The 24,292-nt window shown below is 35.2% G+C and overlaps 3 protein-coding genes and 1 long non-coding RNA gene across 4 annotated transcripts; 2 read left to right on the forward strand and 2 right to left on the reverse strand.

The window, feature by feature from the left end:
• The first annotated feature begins 463 nt into the window (after positions 1 to 463).
• Positions 464 to 7,220, forward strand: LOC110941366. Its single transcript, XM_022182985.2, has 3 exons — positions 464 to 583; positions 956 to 1,003; positions 6,508 to 7,220. The coding sequence occupies exon 3, from the start codon at positions 6,646 to 6,648 to the stop codon at positions 7,057 to 7,059; it is 414 nt and encodes a 137-aa protein (XP_022038677.1). The 5' UTR covers positions 464 to 583; positions 956 to 1,003; positions 6,508 to 6,645; the 3' UTR covers positions 7,060 to 7,220.
• Positions 1,030 to 5,492, forward strand: LOC118492343. The gene is made up of 2 exons (XR_004893279.1): positions 1,030 to 2,985; positions 3,066 to 5,492. It is a non-coding gene; the product is annotated as an uncharacterized LOC118492343 (long non-coding RNA).
• Positions 7,221 to 15,377: 8,157 nt separating the features above from the next.
• Positions 15,378 to 16,166, reverse strand: LOC110941367. Its single transcript, XM_022182986.2, has one exon. The coding sequence runs from the start codon at positions 16,102 to 16,104 to the stop codon at positions 15,550 to 15,552; it is 555 nt and encodes a 184-aa protein (XP_022038678.1). The 5' UTR covers positions 16,105 to 16,166; the 3' UTR covers positions 15,378 to 15,549.
• A 3,247-nt stretch (positions 16,167 to 19,413) lies between these two features.
• Positions 19,414 to 23,884, reverse strand: LOC110941368 (UDP-galactose transporter 1). Its single transcript, XM_022182987.2, has 5 exons — positions 23,552 to 23,884; positions 22,119 to 22,368; positions 21,831 to 22,038; positions 20,097 to 20,328; positions 19,414 to 19,804 (listed from the first exon to the last, which is right to left on the reverse strand). The coding sequence occupies exons 1-5, from the start codon at positions 23,660 to 23,662 to the stop codon at positions 19,583 to 19,585; spliced, it is 1,023 nt and encodes a 340-aa protein (XP_022038679.1). The 5' UTR covers positions 23,663 to 23,884; the 3' UTR covers positions 19,414 to 19,582.
• Positions 23,885 to 24,292: the final 408 nt, after the last annotated feature.

The following is a 24,292-nucleotide window of genomic DNA, read 5'->3' on the forward strand; positions in this document are numbered from 1 at the left end:
TAAGATACAGGATAAAAAGAATTAAGATAGTTAGGCTGGTGGGCATGATATAAAGTCACTGAGGGTTTTATCATGCCATATCAACTCCACCTCATATGGGGGTTTTAAATCCCCTTTCTTTAAAATCGTTGTAATGGTTTAAAACCCCTTTTAAACAATATAAAAAAAGAGGGAACTGTGATTGGTGGAAAAGAAATGGGTCCCACATGCATACTTAATAGCGCTCGTTATTGGGCTGGTGGAGAATCGATGACGCCCCCCTTTGACGAGCAGAGGATGGGTAGAGGCACTAAAAGTGATGATGATGGGTAGAGGCACTAAAAGTGATGATGTGGCCAGAGACAATATACCACACCCTAGGCATAGGGTTGTGTCACAAGTGATTAGATCATTTTGATAAAACATGTGGTGGATAATTTGATGTGGTAATTTTGGTAGTAGTTTTAAAAGAGAAGTATAGCGACCACCTAGTGACCATGTACACGACTATCATTATAAAGCTATATGGCTTTTGCTTGGTCCTAAACGACGCCAAAACCTCTGGTTATCATTGCAGCAGCTAATTCTTCTTCATCATCTACAGGTATACCTAATTAATTTGCTCAATACTTGTTATGTTTATCTTATTTTGCTTGCTTGCTTCATTGATTGATTCCCCTATAGTAACTCTTGCTGAAAATTAGGTTTTGCGATAGTGTAATCCGAAGAAGTTGAGTTGACTAAATGTTAGGGTTCCGTTTGGATTATTGACGCAGATAACCTCTCGAGAGCTAAATTGCAATGATTGTAGTGTTGATTACAGTAAATATCTGATTAATCGTACAGTTAAACATACATTTCTACTTGTTGTTGGTGCTCTTTGATTTGATTTGATTTGATTAGTGATTGCGTAGGTAGGGCTAGCCTATTTTGTCTGCAATTGGGCTACTGATTCATTTGGGAAATAATGGTGCAGAAATGCTGGGAAGTTCTTTGCCTTCTACCTTATTCACCTTTGATTCCGGTACACAGTCTCGCTTATCTGTAAGTGTTGCTTATAGTCAGTCTACTTATAAGTTTTTAACATAACTGTTTCACCCATTAGGCTGTCTTTAGACACTATATTAAGCCTCCCATCATTCTTTCTTGTTAATCGTTCGACGCCTACTTTAATTACATGCTTTTGATCTTATAAATAGGAAGTATAGCATTGTATAATCAGTGAATAATTCTCTTTGTTGCTTGCGTATTTGGGTTGAAAAAGCTTGAATTTAAAGAAATCTACTGATATGCTTGGTTTTAAAATGCGTGTAGCGATCCAATGCGTTTTGATCCCAAAATCCGATGCGCAATGCGTTATGCGAGGTGTTCTTTATGTAATAATACTAAAAAAATATATAGAGCTAATATTTTAACTTGTGAACCTTTAAACACTAAAATATAATATATTTTCATCATCTATAGTAAGATTTGTTCAATTAAAGAGCTAATTTGTTCAAATACCAGTCAACTGCATAAGGCGCCACATTAGACCACATCATGTGATGCACGCATTATGCACTCCTGCCGGATTTGAGATCGGCAAATCTTCAAGATGAACACAATACAGTAGTGTAAAAGTAAAGAATTTGCTTTTAATTTCTTCTTGCTTTAATTCCAACCTGTGTTTAAAAAAGCGAGCTTTAAGCGCGCTTTAGGCGTGAAGCGCTGAAGCGTTTGGAAAAGCGCTTTTTTTGGTCTGAAGCGTTACAACACGTGAAGCGTTTTGAAACGAGCTTTAAGCGCGAAGCGATGATGGTTTGAAGCGACGCTTCAGCCTAATCAGGTCACATTTGGGCCATTTTTTAGGCCCAATAGTCTTTAAATAGGGTTTAAATGAGGCCCTACTTCTTTACCCTAATAATCAGCCGCCGTCTTTTAACATATCAGCCGCTGTCTTCCTCTTTCTCCTTCTATTCTCTCTGCAACTTGATTTCCGTTTAGAAATCATAATGGCCTCAGGATCAAACAGCACTACTGCTGCCTCGGAAAAATCCTTCTCATCTGGTGACCCGAGATGAATACGTACTTGATTATGATGATTATTGATTAAAGACTATTTTTATGTTTATGTTTTAAGTGTGTTTCGACTTTAATTTATGTTTTAACTATGCTTTTTATGTGTTAAGTGTGTTTTTAATCATGTTTTTGTGTTTATTATTGATTAACAAGTAGAATAGGTCATATTGATGTGTACAATATTTTATTTTTATTTTTTTTTAATTTTGAGCGCTTCGTATACGTGAAGCTCTCACTTCGCGCTTGGAGCTTCGCTTAAAGCTTTTGGAACCAAAACGCTTCGGAGCGCCTCACGCTTTTTTAAACCAAGATTCCAACAGAAACAACCTTTTATTGGCTTACCAAATTGGACACGAAAGTTAACCACTAGACGCGCTACTAATACCAAAATGACTCCACTAATAAGACTTTTACTTGAAATAATTACCCAGTAACTGGAGGAACAAAACACATTATAAAAATAAAATAAAGTAAAACAATTGCAGCAGATTGTCGACGTGCATGGATCATGAGGAGTGGAGCTCTTGACTGGGTGGAACATGGGTCACTGGTTTATGGCAGATAGTCCGTATGAATATCTGTCCCTTTAAAACGGGTTGTGTCCTCACGACTCACAACTGGCATAGTCAAAGTGTCCCATGGCTGTTTTTTTGGTGTTTCAAACAACAAGAATTTGGGTGTTTTGCAACGGTGTCCCCAACTGAAATTTTTCGTCACAATGGAAGCATATACCAATGGCTTTCTTGGCTTGAGTGAGGCGTTTGAGGGGAAGGGAAGCCGATTGTGATGGAGACTGAGCAGGTGGTCGAACGGTGGTCCACAGTAGGAACACTTATCTTGGCATGAAGCTTGTCTTCAATTCATGAGCGTGTCGGGATAATCCCATTACCCGATTAGTGATCCACTCGAAATCAGTCTGATAGGCGCTCATGGAGGTGGTCTGTTGAGGTTTAAACAAAGTGGCTTCATGATTTTCACATGTAGAAGGAACAAAGTGTAGTTCTAGTGCTCGTTTGAAGTCTTGCTAGGTTCCCGACAAATTGTTATTGGACAAATGCTTATACCAACTGAGAGCGTCGTTGGTGAAATAAAAGACGGCGAGAGATAGCCATTGATCCTTAGGAAATTGATAACAGGTGAAATAATTCTCGGCTTGGAATTGGGAGGGTTTGACTCGTTAATTAAGGGAATAAATATTTTTGGGGGGCAACGGGTGTTAGGCAGTGGTGAGTTGGAACCGGAACTTTGGAAGAAGCAGAGTGAATTGAAGAGGCGCAGTAACCGAAAGATAAAGTGCCTGTGAATTGAGCGATGTGGTTAACGAGGTGATTGTTTGTTCACATCGGCTTGCAGGGTTTCAGAGGATTTGGCTAAAGCTTAAGTTGCTTTAATCAAAGCAGCAAAGTGGGTATTGGCATGTGAGGAGGATGACATTGTGATTACGGTTAACTAGTCTAGTTTCTCGTTTAATGCTTGCAATGGTAGTTGAGTCCTTACGGGTGACATGAGTACAAGAATGAAAGCACCAATTGATATGTGCCGGATTTGAGATGGGCAAATCACCAAAATAAACAAGATACAGGAACGTAAAAGTAAAGAGTTTGCTTCAAATATGTTCTTTCTTTAATTCCAACAGAAACAACATTTTACAGTTTTACCGAATTGACCATGAAAACTAATCACTAGACCCATAACTAATACCTAAATGACTCCACTAATAAGACCCTTACTTGAAATAACTGCCACTAAAATAAAGTAAAACAATTGCAGCAAATTATCACTATTTTTTTCTTTCTAAAACAAGTTAGTTTTGAGATAAGATAAAAAAGAGTTGAAGTGAACTGACATTGCAAAGGCGTTTATCGCGTTCTTAAATATGTAAATGGCACTCTACATCATGGCATTCTATATCAAAACCATGGCAAACAAACCGATACCATGAAAGAACCAAGCACATTGAAGTTGATTACTACTCACTTCACTTAAAAAAGATCGAAGATGGTACGATTACAACAACTCATGTCAAAACTGGAAACTAGTTAGCCGATGTATTTAGTAAAGTTTCACCTAGAAGTCAAATTTACCATATATATGTACCAAGGTAGACATGATTAATATCTATGCTTGAGCTCGAGATGGAGCGCTAGCTTATACGTCACTTATTTGTTCATGTTATAGCTAATGAGCTAGGTGTAGACTAGAGGTCGTATCCAGAAGCGGAGTTTGCCGTATTTGTAACAAGCTACACGCCTAGATTATATGTCACTAACTCACTGTTACTTTTTGCTATAGTCTAGTATGTGGCTTGTGGGCCTTAGGTTTAGCTTAGTGGTGTTCCCTCTTCTGTATATACAGTTATACATAACCTTGTATATTGTAAATATATGTGAAATACACGATGATTCAGGAATGTATTTGATTCGTCTTACACAGGTATATGTATTATTATCACTTGTATAGATTTAATAAACTATATGATGTGTTTGGTATTATGGATTCTTTTATTTGTTTTAACATTATTTTAAGCGTCGTTATTTCAATTTGTGAAGATGACAAACCAGCAGTTTTAACAATGTGTTAAAAATTTTCAACTCATATACTAAAAAAATAAAAATAAAATAAACTTTACTAGTTTGCAGAGACAAACTAGCAGACAAACCATGGACAAAGAAAACAAACCCTTCGGTCGCAAACTCTTGGAACACTAGAAAAGGAAATAATGCTCTATATAAACTATTTATAACGATGAGATATAATTTGTATATGAAGATCATAGATGTGCTGTTTTTACTAGTTTAACATTATTTCTAGTTTTGTTTAAAGGATCTCCCAAACTGGCGAAACGAATTGCTTCAGTTCGGGCCAGATTGTGAACAACCCTAGTGATTATCTGGTTATTGCTTCTTCAAGTTGTGGATAATCATTATAGTGTTTGAGCATAGTGAAACTTTTTGAGATATTTCATATTTGATGATTTAGGTGTCGATATTCAGTTTAGAAGTGAATGCCCCGCTTGCGATGTGCACATATAATGTATATATGTGTGGGCGCCTGGGGGCAAAAGTGAAATGGTACTAACTTTAAGTCTTTAACGTTATTTTACTAATTTCGTGAAAATAACGTTAAAAGCGGCGGATGGTTAATTATGCATCATGTGGTGATGTTGACAGCTGAAAGACACGGGGGTACATGCACCAACCAGTCTCTGTCCCGATTGTTTGAGTGTTATGTGTCTTAGGTCCAAGGCTTGATACAAAACTACAATCGAGCCGGGGGTCTCACCGGAAGCAGCCTCTCTATTCCTACGGGATAGAGGTAAGGCTGTCTACATCTACCCTCGGAACCTACCTTAGCTTTGCTATTGGAGGGATTTACTGGTGATGATGATGATGTGGATGCAACAAAACTAATTCCGACTATCTGATTAAATAATCAGATTTTGCCAAACACTTAAACAACTGATTCACTAATCATTACAACTTCAATCCCCAGAAACATATCCAAACATCTAATTTTTTTACATCATATCTCTGATTATGATTGTTCCATATCACAATCCCAAACACCATTGTATTGTTCCTTATGTTAATACACCAGCTGACCAGCATGTGTAAATGTGTAACTAAAACCAAATATATGTTTTATCAGAAACTTAACACGTTTGCTCATCGTACCACTTCAATTAACATTTGATCCCCTTACTGGCAATTTTAGAGTGCTCTAAGATTGTTTGATTACCTAAATTTCCTGTGAGCCGTATCATGTTTCATAATGTTGTTCCACTTAATGACAGTTTAGTGTGATCTAAGATGGTTTGATTACCTAAATTTCATATGACCCGTAACATGTTCCCTAATGTTGATCCCCTTGACAATTTTAGTGTGGTCTAAGATGGTTTGATTACCTAAGTTTCATGTGACCCGTACCATGTCATGTTCTCTACGATCCATCATGCTCATTGCCACCGATATTATGTGTCTAGTGGTCTACATCATGTTCATTATCCCTTTTGTAGTTTGTTGACCATTCTGTATAAAGTTGTTTGGGCCACTATGGCTTTGGTCCACTATTTACTCTAGCCTTGAGATTCTCATGGTTGTCTTTATAGTCTTCTATAGTGGTATGCATTGAAACATAGTTTTCTTCAGTCTTCCTTTACAAGCTTTATACTCTAGTGGATGTTCGAAATGTACACGACGTAGATGTTGCAAGTTGATCGGACTGGAGGTCAAAACGAGTTCAATTTCACTTTACCTTTTTAATACGGTCTAAACGGGCTGGTTTGGTTTGAGATTTTTTTTTAATAATTAAATTGTTATTTAGGATTACGCTATTTCATTAGAGTAGTTTTAAATTAAACAATGTAGGTAGACTTTGGGCGATTTTAACACTTCTGACCCGTTTCCAGTTTTCCTTCTTTTCGATATGAATTATTGTGCATAACTTTATTTTTCTTTTTTACTTTTTCAGCCTGATCTTGAATCAAACTCATCAAATTCCATATCATTCAATGCAAAACGACTTTTTCCCGCTAAAAATATTGCATTTACAAAATGGAGAACGCATTCGGCTGCAAGAACTCCAGAGACGGTTTTAACCGAGGAAGATATGAAGAAATGGGAAGCTTGCAGACAAGTTTTTTCGAGATTTGAATTTACTAAAGAGGAAGAAGACAAAATACTAGGAAAAGCATTCGGCTTAGTCCACTCCCCTTACTGGGGCGAAGAACGCGAAGTAGCCGTACCAGAACAGGAAAATGTTAACGCGATATTCGATTATTTGACGGGTTTAGGCCTTTCGGACGAAGATCTCATCAAAATTCTCAAGAAATTCCCAGAGGTTGTCGGTTGTAGCCTTGAAAACGAGTTGAAGACGAATATTCAAATTCTTGAAAAACAATGGAGTATAAAAGGAAAATCGTTAAAAAATCTTCTACTCCGAAATCCTAAAGTATTGGGTTATATTATCGACTGCAAGGGAGATTGCAAGGCGCTCTGTACTCGTTGCTGGGTTCGGTTTTAACAGTTTTTTAAAAATACTCTCTAGTCTCAAATTAATTAAACAACTTGTATTGTGTTAGCTTCTTAATCATATTCTAAACATCAATTATTTGTAAAAGTTGAAGAAAAGAAAAAATAAACATGATCTTTGAAGGCTGCTTACTGAAGGCTACTTTGGTTGAATAACCATGTTATGTTATGATTTTTTTATGAAAGATAGCAGGTCCCAAAAGATACCATTTGTAAACATGGGTCCCACAAGTTTTGGCATATTGAATGTTTGGTTGATGTCACAATGTTCTTGGATTTGGACTTTAGATTTTTGAATTAATAATTTTGAATTTTGGTATATGAGAAAATGATCCTTAATGTTAAAGGATCATTTCTTCTTTCTGTATTGGACAATCGCATTGGTTGTTAAACTGAATTTAGGTTAAGACGGTGAATTATGGACGTTTGAATGACACTTTTTTTTAACAACAATTCCTTGATTTTCTAGCATAGATAATCATAATTTGTCCCATGCAGAGTTTAAACTCGTAACCTTTTGATTGTGGGGCATGATTGTAAAAATCCCAACTAATCTCTGATTAGTCGTCGATTAATCATTAATCGGAGGTTCACCGATTAATGGCCGATTAGTAGCTAGGCAGTCGATGGCGGTCCTATTTTGGCTAGATGCCGGACAAATTTTGATCAAACCATATAAATTCCTTCCAATTACTTAAAAATGGGTTGATGGGGGTTTAAAACATGTCTATTTTAAAAAAACTACATATAAAAATGTGTGTGTATCTATGTAACTAAAAATTACATATAAAATCTCAATCCGATTAACTCCGATTAATCCCTATTAATCCTGATTAATCGCTAGTTGGTATCCCACCGCCTGACCGCCCGACTAGAGCCTAACGATTCTTGCAACACTGTTGTGGGGTATACCATCACGATGTCTCTTTGAATTAACACTTTTTGGGATTTTTTTTTTTTTTCAAATTGCTAATGACCTATCAACGAATTTAGTTTTTGAGAGGTGTCTGGCCTCTAAAGGAAATTTAGTGTTACTTATACCAATATTCAGCTAAAGCCAACCCATAACCCACTCTTTGGGCTTTTCACCTGATATATGACCATAAACAACCGTTTTCTACCTTTTACTATAGTATAGACTATCGAATGGATGATGTGATCAAGGAAGAGACAAGTTGCGAAACAATGAAGACATTGATTTTGTAAAAGCTTGGGGTGAATATGTTATTTTAATATTAACTAGCATTAAGATCCACCCACGTTGCGGGGAGAGTATATCGTAAACGTTGAATGGATTAGTCCAAATGTTATGTGATGCATTAACTATATCAAAACACGTGTTTCGACGTATCTAGTTGAACTCAATGTAACCTGTATAAGTGTTGTGATTGGATCAAAATGTAAAGTAAATCAAATTCATATCGTACAATCATAACATATTATATGTGACCCAACTCATACATAGAAAACGTAACGGGTATGAAGGAAAATCTGACATGTGTAATCGAAATGAATTAATTAGAACTTTCGAAAAAAAGGGGAAAAAGAAACCATAATTTGACTCCACTCGGTTCGAAACAAAATTTACGAAACATACATAAAATAAGCACGAAAACAAATTATATTTGACTTGAATCAATTCCCCAAAAAAGTTTATGTCGAAACGTAGAACAACTCGAATTTATACCGAAACATACATAAAAATATGCACATAAAAAAAGGTTTCTTTAAACGAAAACATATTATATTTGACATGAGTCGTTTATAAAAAAAAAAGTTTACGTCGAAATATAGAACAACTCATATTTATGTCTACACGTACATAAAATATGCACGTAAAAAATAGTTTTTAAGTAAAGGAAGTATATGGGTAAACCGAAACAAAATATTATTAAAAAAACTAATAGGTAAAAAACGTTCGTAAAACCGTGCCAAGTAGCACCAATGCCACACCAGCATCGTCTCTCAACATCAGAAAAACTCATAAAAATAAAATAGATAAAATGGAAAAAATTACACCGAGCCAAAAGCAGGCTTAAAATCGTTGAACCACGCACACCTGTTACAGTGTGTTAATGCGAACAAATTAAGCAGAAACGTAAAACGTATAAAATAATAACTAGGTCGATTTGGGACCCGCCCGTTGCGGCAAACTTGTAAAACGGGGAAAATGGACACGTTGCGACGAGCCTGTCAAATGTGAAACAATAGAGCAAAAAAGTTGAACCTCACATGTACGTTACGACGTGTTAACTCGCAAAATTTAGAACGAGATGTAAAACCAAAAACTTGCGAAAGATAAAAAGTATGGGGAACCAAAGATGTAAATAATAAAGTTTTGGGTTAAAATACAAAATATGAAAATCTTTGGGTAAAGTAAATACAAAATAGTAACTAAAAGTTTTGGGTTAAAAGTGAAAAATTAAACTTTTTTTTTTGAAAAACTCTCCATGCTTATGCTTAGGGTATAACATCACAATGCAACAAAAAATTACTAATTTATAATATAGAAATAATCAAGGTTTGATTAATTTCTTTTCTTAAAAATATTTTTCAACATATCTTTGTTGTTCATAGTTCTATGATGTGACGAATATGATAGAAAAGAAATGAATTTAAAGATTTAGTGGTTTGGGTGGATGTTAACAAACTCATCTTACGTTCACTAGTTACTATTCGCCAAGAGTTTGTGATGGAGAGGGAGAAACCTGAGCTTTAAAGTGCCAATTTCGTGAGTTTTGTATGTGTTTTATGTGTTTACTTGCCTTGAATGAGATAACTACGAGTATTCGTTGTTTTACAAGTTAAACACGTAATTCGATGAAGTTATGACGGTTAGAGATGGCGTGGAGTGCATTGGAATGGGTATTGCAGCTTTCGGTACAGATTCGGAACTTGTTCGGTTGGGAAAATGACTTGAGAATACAAGAAGCATGAAAGAATGAAAGTTCAGGGACTATTTGGTACTTAATTAGAAGTTGCTTTGTATCTCAATGTGCAAGAAACAAGATTTACAAAGTATAGGGGCCTATTGGTAATTATCTGAAAGTTACTAATGGCTGAAATATGTGAAGAAACAAGAGTTTGTAAAGTTGAAGGGTCTCCTAATCATTAAATGAAAGTTATATGATGGAAATATGTGAAGAAAATGGTGGGAGTAAAGTTGGGGGACTAATCTTGTCAATGGATGAAAGTTCTACATGGTGCCTGGTGAGATATGGATTCACGCTTCTACCCATAGTTTGTAAACCATGGGTCACGGTTCAGGATAACTCTAGATCATCACCCGCATTCTACACCTTCACCCAAGGTTTAGCATGTAAAGAAGAGAAAAAACAAACAGGGACTTTACACCTTGACCCACGCTTCAGACCTTCACCCACGGTGGAGGTAATATTGCCAGCTCTGTGTGAACTGTGACCCACGGTTCTGAACCGTGGGTGAAGGACTGAAGGCGGGGAAAGAGGGGGCGCGAATATGACATGTTTGGTGGGTTTTAATATAAAATAAACCCTAGTTTTCATTATTCTTGAACTAAGGATCGACTAGAGAGGCAAGGAGGCAACTTTTTGGCATTCAAGCTCAATCAATCATCCTCATGTCTTCACATCTTACCGAATCAATCATGCAACGATCGTTTCTACAAGCTTTTGAAGATCATATGTGCGAGATGAGCGGCTAAATTCTTCTGGTTTCCTCCGGATGGAGGGTTTTTGTAAGTTAGATAATATTATGTGTTTGTGATTATCGTTTGAACTCGGTGATCTAAGCATTCGATGCTTTTCACCTTTGATTTGATTAATTGATTATAACTAATTACACTTTGTTTAACCCTAGTTCTTAAACATTCAATTCCCGAGAGTTCTAGTAATTGGGATATATTTGCTATGGGATTAGGGTTGGTAATTGTAATTGATAATTATTTGATAACCTCCCGTTATGTATTGACCGGAGTACTTAGTCATTGATTATCACAATTGGTTAATTAGGTTAAACACTTATGTCTATGTAAGTGTTTCGATTAAACACAATTGAATCTAGCAGCAAAGCCTGAATATGTCAAAAAAGACATCCCTAACCAAATCATGTCGGTATTTGAACCCCGAGAGCTCTCTACAATGAACTGCATGCTCCCCAAAGAATCCAAACACGCCTTATGACAAACAGGGCATAGCTCATCAACTGGGAATAAAGGAATCATCAATGGCAAAGCTTGAAAAGAAAGTTCGGGGGGGTCGAAGGTAACGGACCTAAAAAAAATTTCTATCGCGTAGTCTCGAGGTGTATGTTCGGGTCGGACGTCGGTGATTGTATTCGGGTCGGGTCGGGTCGGGTCGGATCAAACATTAATATCAAATAAAAAACGTTCTCAAACATTAAAAAAGAAGTTATCATTTTATTCTTTCCCATAGCATAATCTAATAACAAAACAAGTTAACAAATCACCCTAAATTTCAAACTCTAATTTCTATCTAAATCAAATCACAATAAAATTAAACAAATAAAATTAGACATAGTTACAGAAAGATTCAACAAGTTTAGGGCAAAAATTAGGACCAGTTTTACCTTTAATTTCAACCTAAATCACATAAATTGCAACGCTAAATTAAACCTCTTGAAGAAGTCGAACAAGAGTACAAGACCACAACAACGAGCAGCATTTTGGCTTCTGTTCTCGAACAAGAAGCTGAAGTCGAATAGTTCTGGCTTGTGGCTTCTGTTCTTCTGGTCGATGTCCCAAAGTAAACGAATTTGGGTTTTTTTGGATAGGGTGGTCTTTTAAGTTGGGCTATATAATGATTTGATTTGGGTTATATAATATAGATTCTAGTACTCTACCAAATATAATGATTTGGGCTAATTAAATATTTTATTTGGGCTATATAAATAAAAAAAAATTTAAAACTGGGGGGTCGAAAACGTATATACCTATTTTTTTTTATTAAACCGGGGGGTCGAAAACTTATATACCTACAAAATCATATATGAAACGTACATAACACTACTGACCGAAAAATTCGGGGGGTCGGGCACCCCTCCCCGCCCCTTAAATCCTGCGCCCCTGGGAATCATGAGGCGATACTTAAGGATAGTACGGTACTCCACCGGCGACATATGCTGGTCTAACCCATCAATAGGTATAACATGAAGAAAATCTTGTTCATTTGGTGCTCGTAGACACTCAAAAACGACTTTTTATCTAACGGTCAAGTCAAACTAAACTTCGATGTCGTGGACAATTTTACTAAAAATAGCATTCACCAATGCATGTTGGGCTTTAGGGGGGGGTGTCCTTATTAGTGAAATCGCTGAAGTCAAAGCTTGGAATCATATCACGAAGACAAGCCAAAACACAAACATAATCATAATCCATACCATATATGTCACTGTCTCTTAAGATGTGTTCCTGTATTAAAATTTTATTCAACCTAACTACCTTCACCTCAAATTCAGTTCAATAGCTTATATAAGCAACTAACACGAGTCAAATCAGCTTGAGCTGTGTTACGAGTGGATTTTCATCAAGCTAATTTTAGGCGATTTAGGTGCTAAAACCATACACTTTAATAATAAGCAACGTGTTCGAAAACAGGCTCGACCCACAAGGGAGACTTAAAATAGTATTTGTTCTTTTTTTTTTAAAACAAGTTACAACACAAAATTATACAAGTCTAAAATAACATGGTACCAAACTAGAACGGAAAAATGCAAGAATTGGAAATTTATTCAATCTAGCTACCTTTAGCTCAATAACTCATATAACTTATAAACAAAATGACACAAGTCAAATAAATTGAGTTGTATTAAAATTTAAAGTTGGATTTTTATCAAGCTAATTACGAAAGAGTTGAAAGCGAGTTAGATGTTACAACCATTCACTTGGATAATAAGCAATGTTTTCGAAAACCCATGGGTTGATAGCCGACACTTTAAAATAGTATTTTGTGTGGTAAGTAGGAATCACCAAGGTCCACACAACCAAACACTACTCCAACTTTCCCCTTAAAAAAATCAAAATACTTGACTTGATGGGTATCGTTACTCACTTTAAAAGATTTTATAGTCGTGTATCTTAGTTGAAAAATATAAATTATAATAAACTATATGAACTTTCCTTACTTATATGAATAAAATACGTTTTAAATACAAACGTATTTGGGTTCACTTCCCATTTTCTTCGCATATAATTTCTTTATGCAACGAACAACATGCTTTTAATTTTGTCAAAGAAGATGATTTTCTGTAAATCATGCCACATCTGTTTTGATTAAAATCCGATTTATGTTATGGGTGGGGAGAGGGGGGTGATGGTGGTGATAGGCAAGGTGAGGGAACGGTGGATTTGGGTGGGGTAGTGGAGCGAGAATTATTCATCGAGAAGTTATGCATGTTTTCTTTTACTGTTCATAGAATTTTATTTTGTTACTCGGTTGGAGAGTTATCAGGATATCACTTACCTTGGATTTCTGAGCTAAACATGCTTAAATGTAACCGTGGAGCTATCATATCATCTACAATTTATAAAGTGTCACGACACTCTCGTTAGAAACTTATCATCCTTAGTAAAGTTTGTCTCGTCATACTAAAGTTTGATCCATTGTCCTAAATAGATTTTCTATTGGAGATTTCGTGCATTTTATAAAGTGTATACAAAAGTTGTGTGTCGTCATATTCCAATTGAAACAAAAAAGATATTATTATATACAAATGGAAGCTTGATTTAAAATTCCATTTTAAACCCCTTAAAAAGGTTAAGTCGACCCTATGATATTGAAAATCCTTAAAAGAAGACGTCTATAATACAAGCATCTAGGTTGACTTAACCTATTCCACATATATATTGTAAGACCAGATTCCTTATTATATTTAAAATTTAAAATAAATTATTTATCCTAGAAAAATGCCTACTTTAATCAATCACAAAACGACATGTACCCAACATATTAAATAAAAAAGAAATATAAAAAACTATCACCTTCATACCCATAGTTATTATTAATATCATATGGTGTCATGGTGTTACACGAATATATGCAACTTGCGGTCTCTGTCTGTCTGGCGACCCAAATCGTATATTGCATTAATTTTACATCACATGGTACAAATGTCTTAAATATGCTCCTCATTTTTGTTAATAATAATATATTTAAATAAAGTTGGTTATGATTATAAAGCACCTAAATGGCTTTAACTAAACATAAGACAAACTATATTATTTACATACCCAAATTAGCTAATTGTAAATCAAATAAAAATAAAAGGATTATGTGTTACCATTATGCAGCTCAAAGAAAGAAATTCGGTAAAATAGTTAACCCTTTTCAAGATAATGCATAAAATTTTAATTACTCTTTAGGAAAATGCAATAGACACCCGCTACCGTATATAAGTATTCTTAACTATCTATCACCGTGTGGGATATTCAGCCGTAGGTGATCTCTTGGTAAAATCCAACGGTAATATATCGGAAATCACATTACCCACACCTGATTTATAACAAAATAAACACAATATTGTTTTTCTTCCTAAAAGTTCTAATACGAATTTACAATTTTATTCATATGTTCCAGATAACAATGAAAATAAATTAGAATTTTAGTTATTGTAATGTGTTATTTCAATATTCAATTATGAATCTGAAACTGTTAATAAGTTATATTTATTCCTATTGGACCAGTTGGGGAAATCTACCAAATGAACATGTGAAGACGTGAACCCTTGTTCCTCCACATGCAATACTTTAGCCCATGCATTATTGGTCATGTGAAAAATATTACAGGTAATTTATATTTAATTATTAAAATTATTTTTTAAAACGAATTATTGAACAAATAAACATTGAAATAGACAAAACAACATGCATAGTTGTATGTTTGGATTTTTTAATCATCACATACTTGTCTTTTCTCATTATTAGCAAAGCATCATACCCGTAAAATTATTTGTAATTTTGTATATTACAAATAATTTTAATTAGTCAATGAAATAAGTTTATAATGCATTACTGATTAAATAAAAAGTAAAACAGAAAAAAAAAAACATGTATAGTTGTATGTTTGGATTGTTTAATCCATCACGTACTTTTCTCCTCACTATTAGAGAAATATTATATTCACAATCGGATCCAATATCATGTAGTTTTTTACGTGTTATATAGTATTTGATACTTACTTTTACGTGTTATCTTCGTATCTGACAATCGTGTAACATTGATATATCAAACATTTTCAAAGACCGACATGAGTAAACAAAATCTTGAATCCATCACTTATGGTATTCAAAGAAATTTAACAATATAACTCACATAAATCGCCTTGAAAGATAATCTTTTATTCAAATGCACGCTAAAAAAGTAAAAAAAAAAAATAACATTTTTCGACCTCGTTGTAAAAGATCACAAAGCTATACAAAAACTACCGATGCATTATAAGTTCAAAATATCGTGCTTAAAAAGTGGGATATGATACAATATGATATGATATCATGGCTTACTTTTAGCAACGGATAAGTCTTGGTCAGTCGCTAAAATATAACCGGTAGACGATCGTGGTCGGTAAACAATCGACTCAGAAACCGCACATGATCTCTTGCAAGACGAGTACATACTGACCACAAATCCCGATCGGTCGCTAGTCGGTAGCTTTGACCTCTCACCACCACTCTCCATCTCAAACTCTTTATCTTTTGAACACTCAACAAAGGCAGCTAGAAAGGGGTCATTTCTGAAGCTCCGGCTGCCGCTATACTTTTTCATCGTGGGCGAGTGGCTGGATGGCGGCAGAGGGAGGAGATTTTGCGACGAATCGTCGTTGTTGTGGTTGTTGTTTTTGGGGATTCCGGGGAACTTTTCCCATGAGAAGGGGATGCTGAGGTAGTGTAGGGGAGTGGAGAGGGTGGCGGAGGGGTCGTCGGAGATGGTGGTTGAGGACGGAAAAGATTTGCTCCGGCGAGAGTGCTGTCGGAAATCCATGGAAGCTATATTAGTGTTGGATGAGACAAAAGAGCTTACAACCAACCTTTTGTGTGTGTTTTTCATGTATACATGCACATATGTAAAGGGTTATATAAAAAGAAATTAGAATATGTAGACATCTTGGCTTTCATGTGACATGTGTTGGATTTTTTTTTAATTAAAGAAGGTACACAAGTATACATGTATTCTATTGAGAAATAATTAAATATTACATATGCAAAGATACATTTAGATATTTAGTTAAATTATATAAATAGTATAAGAATCAAATACAAATGAATTTTAACATACAAAATAGCCTTTACATGAGAAGTGAATAGAAATTTTTTTTTTTAAATTTTTTCCCATACTTAAACATAATGTTTAGTTGTAAAATATATATAAAAAAAAATAAAGATTTTTAAAGGTTGTTACATATTGTTTATAAAGGTTGGATACATTTACAAATAATGAAGGTTTTTAAAGGTTCGATACACTCTTACATTACTTGAAATTAACTTTTAACGAAAAAAATCATCGACGAACCTTTTCGTCGATGATTACTATGAAATAGCGATGATTGTGCCAAATTCAATATTTTTTTAATGTTTTGATTCTATTGGTATACCGAGGTATTTCTGACAATAGCTAATTACTGATAGATCATCGATAGATTTAAAGTATAATTATTTCAGATAAGATCCGTGATAGGTTTATTAGTCTTCTTAGTGAGTTAGCATTTGCGACAGTATCCGGTCGATGATCAATTGGAGTCATGAAGATAGGATTTTGCATGAGATTTCGTGTTAGGTTTAGAAAAGTTCACCAACGAACGATCCGTAATCCTTAAAAAGATATTATTTTTATGTGCTTATTTTTATGGGCAACGCGCCGTCCATTTTTTTAACTTAAAAAAAATACTACTTTTATGTGCTTATTTTTATGCACGTTTCGATATAAATTCAAGTAGGCTTACGTTTCGACGTAAATTTTATTCGGAAATATGGTGATCAAATATGATACGTTTTCGTGCTTATTTTTATGTACGTGCAGTCAGTATACGTTTTGATGTAATTTTTTTTTTCAAAAACTAGTTGGGTCAAATATGATACGTTTTCATTAGATGGTATAAACTCATGGTAGTTTACGTTTTAATGCCGCGACAACGTTTCAACGCCGCAGGTCACGGCAACGCGCGGGCCAATTTACTAGTTGGATGGGAGGAGAGGTTTTATCGATTATTTCACTATCGTGCCTTCGAGCGGGTGGAGGTCGGGTTTCCGCGTATCTGGGAGAGCCAATGGGCTGGCGGCGGTCGAGTAGTCGACCTTGACCACCGCGCTCAATGTCATGATGGTTGGCACGCCATTCCTTGACGTTCAAAAAAAAAAAAACAATAGTTATGATTCTTCATGATAATAATGTTAGTAATATTACTCTAGTAGAATCAAATAAAAGGTTGATTCTGGTTTACGTTTTTACCTTTTATTTTTCAAATCAATTGCTAAAATGAAATTACAGGGAAAATGTTTAACTGTATTTTAGAATAACCATTTATATTGACTTTTTTTTTTCAAATGACTTCCATTTTTTTAAATAATTATAACTTTTTATACGACATTGTTAATTTTTTTTAAATTGCACCATAAAATTAAGCATTTTTTATATTTAATTTGAGTACCGTATTACAATATAAAAATGACAACTAAAAAAACCTCAAAAATTGTATTGTATATTTATGTTATATAACATTTTTGTACTGGATTTTTCGTATTGGATTTTTTATGCTAGATTGTTTTGTATTAGATTTTTTTAGCTAGGTTTTTTGTACTAGGTTTCTTTTTGTGTTGTATTTAAAAATACAAAAACCAGAGGGTTTGTATTTTTAGGACTAAAATGTCATTTAATCCTAGTTATACGAGGTGCGACATGTTATCTCTATTTAGACTACCTAGGTTTGATGAACTATCGTACAAAAGGGAAACCGATAATCGTGTGCCTTGATGGTCCCTAACCACATTATTCTTCCCCATCGCACACCTTATTATCCAATGATATTGATAGCACTTGTCTCTACATAAAAATCATAAATCAATATACAATTTTAAAGATGGCATGTTTGTGAAGCAAATATCAATATCCACAATGAGAGTTGAAGTATGTATACTTCACAAAAAGGATAAGGTTTGATAGAGTTGAACTATCAACAAATCTAATTTATCCAAAGATTTCATTCTTGTTCTTGACGAGTCATAATTTCATTATTGTTTGAAGTTACAAAAGATTACACATAATGTTGAGTGACTAACAAACGGCGAAGGTGATGAGAGATTAGGGCAGTACATGAGACGATAAATACGTGTTCATAACACAGAGATTGAAATGTGTTATGAACACTTATGGTGTCACTCAACCTTATGGTGTCACTCAACCTTCAGCGTTATAAATTACATATAAAGAAACCGTCGCTATATATATTAGTTAATGTAGACAATGAATTTAAGATAAAAACAATATAAATTATCAAATATGATGTAGTTACATATAAGTAAACTTTGCCCTACAATAGTTAAACGTTTATGTAATTTTCCTTTTGATTGAAGGATCATTTGACATAAAATGTTAACAACTAAACATCTTACGTTAAAGCGACATTTTCATCGTTAAACTATAGATAAATAATATTTAAAAAAATATATATGTTCAATAAACCAGGCACTGTCCCTAATTCTATATACGACCATTGGGCATTTGGGCCCAATCCTTTCTATATACAATACAATGCAACCACACCTTAAACAAGCTTGAAATCAGCCCAAAATTAGTGCTTGTTTAATCAGACTTTGTAGTTTGTACCAACTTAATTAAATAGATTGACCCGTTAGCACGTTTAATTAAATAGTCAACCTGCCAACCTATTCATAACCCGTTTAACCCTTAACAACCTGTTTAAGTTTTCGGGTTGATTATAACGTGTTCACATTTACCTCTTGATTACAACGCGTTTGACTCATTTAAGCAAATATTTACCTCTTGATTACAATGCATTTGACTCATTTAAGCAAATGGGTTAAATGGGTCATACTTGAATTACATAAATTTAAATATGTCTTAGGTTAATCTTTGACATGAATAAACAAATGGTCCAATGGACCTTTGTTCAGTTACGGAGATTTAACTTAACCCAAAACCCGCTAATCCAACACGATTGACTCCCCTACAATGTCAGCAAATCACAAAATCGCAATGTTGATGTTCTCTTCATGTATGTCAAAAAACTAGACTTGAACAAGTGAAAGAATGTATGCGTGCACAATGCATGCGTTCAACGTCTGGATTCGGGTGTTTTCACTTGTTCATAGGATATCAAATCGCTAAACAAAAACACATATATAAAACTGATAGATGCCAAAATTATATCATATCATTCTGCTAAACACATACTAATAAAATTTTAAGTATTTTTTTGGCAAAAGATATAAGGTGTACCACAGTCTCGAATAGTCTAAAAACTGCATCACAACTCGAGTAAATGATGTATTTCTAAACACTGATAACAAAACTAAACTTTATCATCTATTTTATCGTTTACAAGTGGAGTCATTTCCAAGCGAGAACGTGGGGTCCGCGGAGTACGAGGAGTTCCCGGTAGTTGGTTAGCAAGCCTGTGTCTAACATACCCGTAAAACGTGCATCCTATCAGAGTTATTGCACACCCAAATGCGTTCATAGGAGAAATCGGGTTTTTAAATATCATCCATGAAAATGCAACCGCAAATGCCACCTTGACAAACAACAAATGGAATCGAGTCAAACGGGTGAGTCAAAAGTCTCACAAAGTGTAATATAGAAATGCATAAAACCTCGTAAACTGTTTTAGTTAAAAACCTATATTATTGCTGTAATAATATAGTTTTTCTAATCACATTGAACAGATTTATTTTTAAAATGCTGAAAAAGGCGTTTTTGGTCAACCCAACCCATTTGACCTACGAGTGTTCATGAATAGCGGAATTGACCGAGCAGCCCAAACCGAAGAAAGATGTATAGTAGATTACTGAAGATGTGTTACGTACCTTAAGATTTCCAGCAACGTTGAAAGTGACAGCGGTTGTTGAGTGGATGACATAAAAGATGGAGAAGTTAAGGCAAAAAGCGGTTACTCCTGACCCGATAATGATTACGAATGACGACATAAGATTAGGGCTTGTCTGAATCCATTCCAAAACTCCAGCTCCTTCTAGAAGAAGTGCGGGGACCGCTAATATCATAGTTGCAAATGGTGCCATATAGTACACGGTGTTTATGCTGTCAAAATAGAACATGAGCATTAGGAATGATCAAGATTCACACATAAATGATTGGTCAAAGTGTTAAACTCAAAACAAATACAGGAGGAAACAAATTCGAGCCGAGCCAGCTCGATTTGAATTCGAGCCGAGCTCGAGCTGGCCTTGGCTCAGCTCAGCTCGGCTCGTTAACAGCCCTACTACTACGGTGCAATGCAAAATGTCCACATCACTTTCAACAACAACTGGGTATACTTTCAAGCTTCAAAATGACATGAATATTTGTGGTTATCTGTACAGAATGGAAGCATAATTTCATCGACAAAAGACTACTGAGAAGGGTTTTTAGTATCAAACTAAAGGTATTCTTGAGACTTATTATTTGTGAATTCTAAGAATAGGTTTCATTTTTTTTAAAACTAACTCGTTCTTATGGATGGGGTGAGTTTATACAAGTTAACAAACACACATATATATATGTGTGTCTATGTATATATGAATGTACACGCATATATGTATATGTGTATGAGTATGAGTATGAGTATGTAAGTATGTATGTATGAAAACACTTAACGGTTTATTTATCAAGGTTTCTTCCTTATCCACTTATAAGGTTACTCTTAATGATGGTTGTACTTGTCTAGTTGATAACCAAACAAAAGTCAACAATTACACATACACACACTATTGACTTATTGTCTCTTTTGTTTATATGTTGGTGAAAAAAGCACTTTGTAATAAGCATAGTTATTAAAGGCGTTAGGCGCACTCAAGGCGCATAGGTCTCGCCTGGGGCCTAGGCGCAAGGCGAAAAAAAAAGCGCGGGCCTGGGAAAAAAGCGCACAACAAAAAAAACTTAAAATATTTTTATATATTAGAAAATTAATACTATTCTTCAAATAAAATAAAACTAAAGCTATCATATAACATTTAATATCGTCTATTTAGTACCAAAAGTTATAAAATGCTAGTATTAGTGTAGAAAAATAGTTTCCGTTAGATAAAAGTAGAAATCTAGCTGGAATCTTGCCAGAATTTAGAGAATTTGGCCGGAAACTCTCCAGAATCTAGGAATCTCGTTGGAATATGCGCATGAACCATCACTCGGAGAATTAAAGCGCAATTGTCTTGACTTAAGGCGCAATTGCCTTGCCTTGCTAGGAAATTGGGCCTAAGCGCAAGAGGCGATGGCTTTTAACAACTATGGTAATAAGCACAGTGCTAGGTGCTTATATTAAAGAGCTTACAAACCATAAGCATAAGCTAAAAATAAGCAATCCCAAACACCCCCTAATATACGTCTATTTGTTTCTCATCATGTAAAAAATTCTATTATACTAAGAGACATGACATAGAAGCATAAGTAGGACAAACATGTGGGCCACATCATAGTTGGCATAATGCATAAAAATACCTTCTATCTTAAATCACAACACTCCTCAAAACAATATTCAATTCCGAATATTATAACAAACAGAAAAACGGTTATTGTAGAGGCAAACAATGAATAATGAGCGATACCTGTCAAACTTATAACCATGAAGCAAAGACTCTGCAAGAATAGTTTTCGTTGACGTTGCAAGACAACCAAATAAAGCGGCACAGAACCCGAAAACGTTAAAACTAAGTTCGGTAACAGACGTAAGAAGAATCCCTCCAACAATTGGAACAAGAGAGGCCCAAATTCTCCAATCAAAGTACTTTCTCCATACCATCCACTGCAAAATCACTGTTCTAAACGATTTAGCATCAAACAGTTGTTTGGAAAAGTGGCACGTATTAAATATAGTATTTGTGTATTCATCTAACCTGTTGTTGCGGGGGTAAATGACTTGATGGTTTGCATAAACGAAACAGGGATGTAACGTAGGCTGACGTTTCCCAAAACTATATTGATACAAAACACAAACGACATTGGAAAGATTCTCCTCCACCGATCTTCAGGTTCGACGGATATGAGCGGTTTAACCTTTAGGATTTTGATCATCACATACGCCCCAATTGATGAGCATATAAAGTGTACACATGATACCGTCAGAGGGAACTTGAAATCAAGTTTCTGAAAGACAACAAACATTTATAAAAATTCACGAATTACATAGGGAAAAAAGGTTAAAACAAACAAACAAGCTTTGATTACTTTTGATCACTAAGAATGAAAATCAGAATCATGATCGGTTTACCCAAACAATTAGAACTGATTATTGATTGCATTACTTAAATTTAAAATGCGCACATCAGAAGCACATAATTCTTGCATCACATAATGCGGCGATGAGATCACATAGCTTCAGTTGATGCGCGCATAACATGATGCGCATGTGATGCGGTGACACCTTACGCGGTTAACGGGTATCTGAACAAATACGATTACCACCGCTTGAACAATGGGTTTGAGTATTTAAACAAATTTTAGACCATCGATGAAACAAATCTGACCACATATGATGAGAATATCTTATTTTAGTATCTATAAACACTTTTTAGCATTTTTTTAATAACAAAAGCCTCGCGTACAGCATCACGATCAAATTTTGGGATCAAAACGGATCATCGAAGCACCTTGCAACTACACCAGCACAATAACAAGTCTAACTTCAAAATTGACAAGAAGAATCATACCCTTTGCTAAAAACAGTGTTGTAAAAATCGCGACTAGTCGGCAGTTAATCGCTAGGCGGCCAGTAACTGAGTAATTTTACGTTAACCAGTCTATCAATCGCTAATCGGCCTAGTCGGACCTAGTCGGCCGGCCAAAAATCGGCGATTCCGGGAAAAAACCTATATATTCCGGCCAAAACTTCTAAATTTCGGCAAGTTTCCAACCAATCCATGTGAATTCCAACAATTAATCGTGTATACTTAAAAAAATGAGTTGGGTAAGAGTTAAAAACTAGATACTTAAAATATTTACTTACAAAAATGTGTATATGTATACATAAAAATGAAAATTACATATAAAAAACCCCATCCGATTAATCCCAAGTAGCTGGTCCCCAACTCACCGGCCGACTAGCGACTAGGGAGTTCTCAAACCTTGGCTAAAAACATTTCGAAAAAATTCATCAAATCGTACGTGTAAGCTAGATTCCTAAAATCAAAACTAGAATGTAATAAGCAGATCCTCTATCTACTAACCAATAACAATTATAAATGAATCCACAAACAAAACAGACTCTGCTAGTGAATCAAATTGAAACAAAACCTAAATAAATTAACATAAGATAGAAATAAAGATAAACCTGAAAGATCCATTTGTTCATGATGATGACGGCAACATTGAAACTCCACCATTGAAAGATGGCGAAGACGGATCGGAAGACGGTCCATGAACACAATCGGGTTTCCTCCATTGGATTTGTAGATCGGGTTTACGTTTGTTTACAATTGGGCAGCTCAGATCCGAATCAAAAGAAGCACCAATTGCATCTATATGGATATCAGATTAGAACTAGTGAAGGTGTTAATTGAGAGTGTGAGGTGAGTCTTGTTCAACATGACGTTTGGATTTGGATCTGTTGTTATTTCGCCATTGGCTTGCTTTCTCTTCTTCACGCCATCACACCCTTCCCTACTTATATTACGGGTTTCCTACTCTTCCCAATTAAAGTGGACTCTATACCCTCAACCCAAGACTCGACCCGACCCGATCAATCCATGTAACTTTTTTGGTATAGCAATCGAAAGTAGGCTGTTCAACTTGCTCGGCGTTCAACGCTCGTTCGATGTTCGCTCGAAAAATGCTCGGAATTTGCTCGTTCGATTCAGCTCGATTGAAAAAAATACTCGGTTCGGATCGGTTCGGATCGGTTCGGTTTGTAAACGAACCGAGCACGAGCAAAGGTCCGCTCGGGTCGGTTCGGCTTGGTTGGCTCGATTTAATCTATCAATACTTTCTATAAAAGGAGAAATCCAAGTGACATAAGAAAAGCTGATGTGTCAGCAGGAGAGCATATCCAGCAAGGCTTTTCTTATTTATTACA

This window comes from Helianthus annuus, chromosome 5 (assembly GCF_002127325.2).
Source record: "Helianthus annuus cultivar XRQ/B chromosome 5, HanXRQr2.0-SUNRISE, whole genome shotgun sequence".
Taxonomy (NCBI): Eukaryota; Viridiplantae; Streptophyta; class Magnoliopsida; order Asterales; family Asteraceae; genus Helianthus; species Helianthus annuus.

Bases quoted from the DNA above. Each gene is read 5' to 3' on its own strand.
- LOC110941367 (XM_022182986.2), bottom strand. From the start codon at position 16,104: ATGAAAAACACACACAAAAGGTTGGTTGTAAGCTCTTTTGTCTCATCC.
- LOC110941368 (XM_022182987.2), bottom strand. From the start codon at position 23,662: ATGGAGGAAACCCGATTGTGTTCATGGACCGTCTTCCGATCCGTCTTC. The intron at 20,329-21,830 runs GTATCGCTCATT...CTATTTTGACAG, and splicing joins CATGGTTATAAGTTTGACAG to CATAAACACCGTGTACTATA. The intron at 19,805-20,096 runs GTACGTAACACA...TTGTTTGTCAAG, and splicing joins ACGTTGCTGGAAATCTTAAG to GTGGCATTTGCGGTTGCATT.
- LOC110941366 (XM_022182985.2), top strand. From the start codon at position 6,646: ATGAAGAAATGGGAAGCTTGCAGACAAGTTTTTTCGAGATTTGAATTT.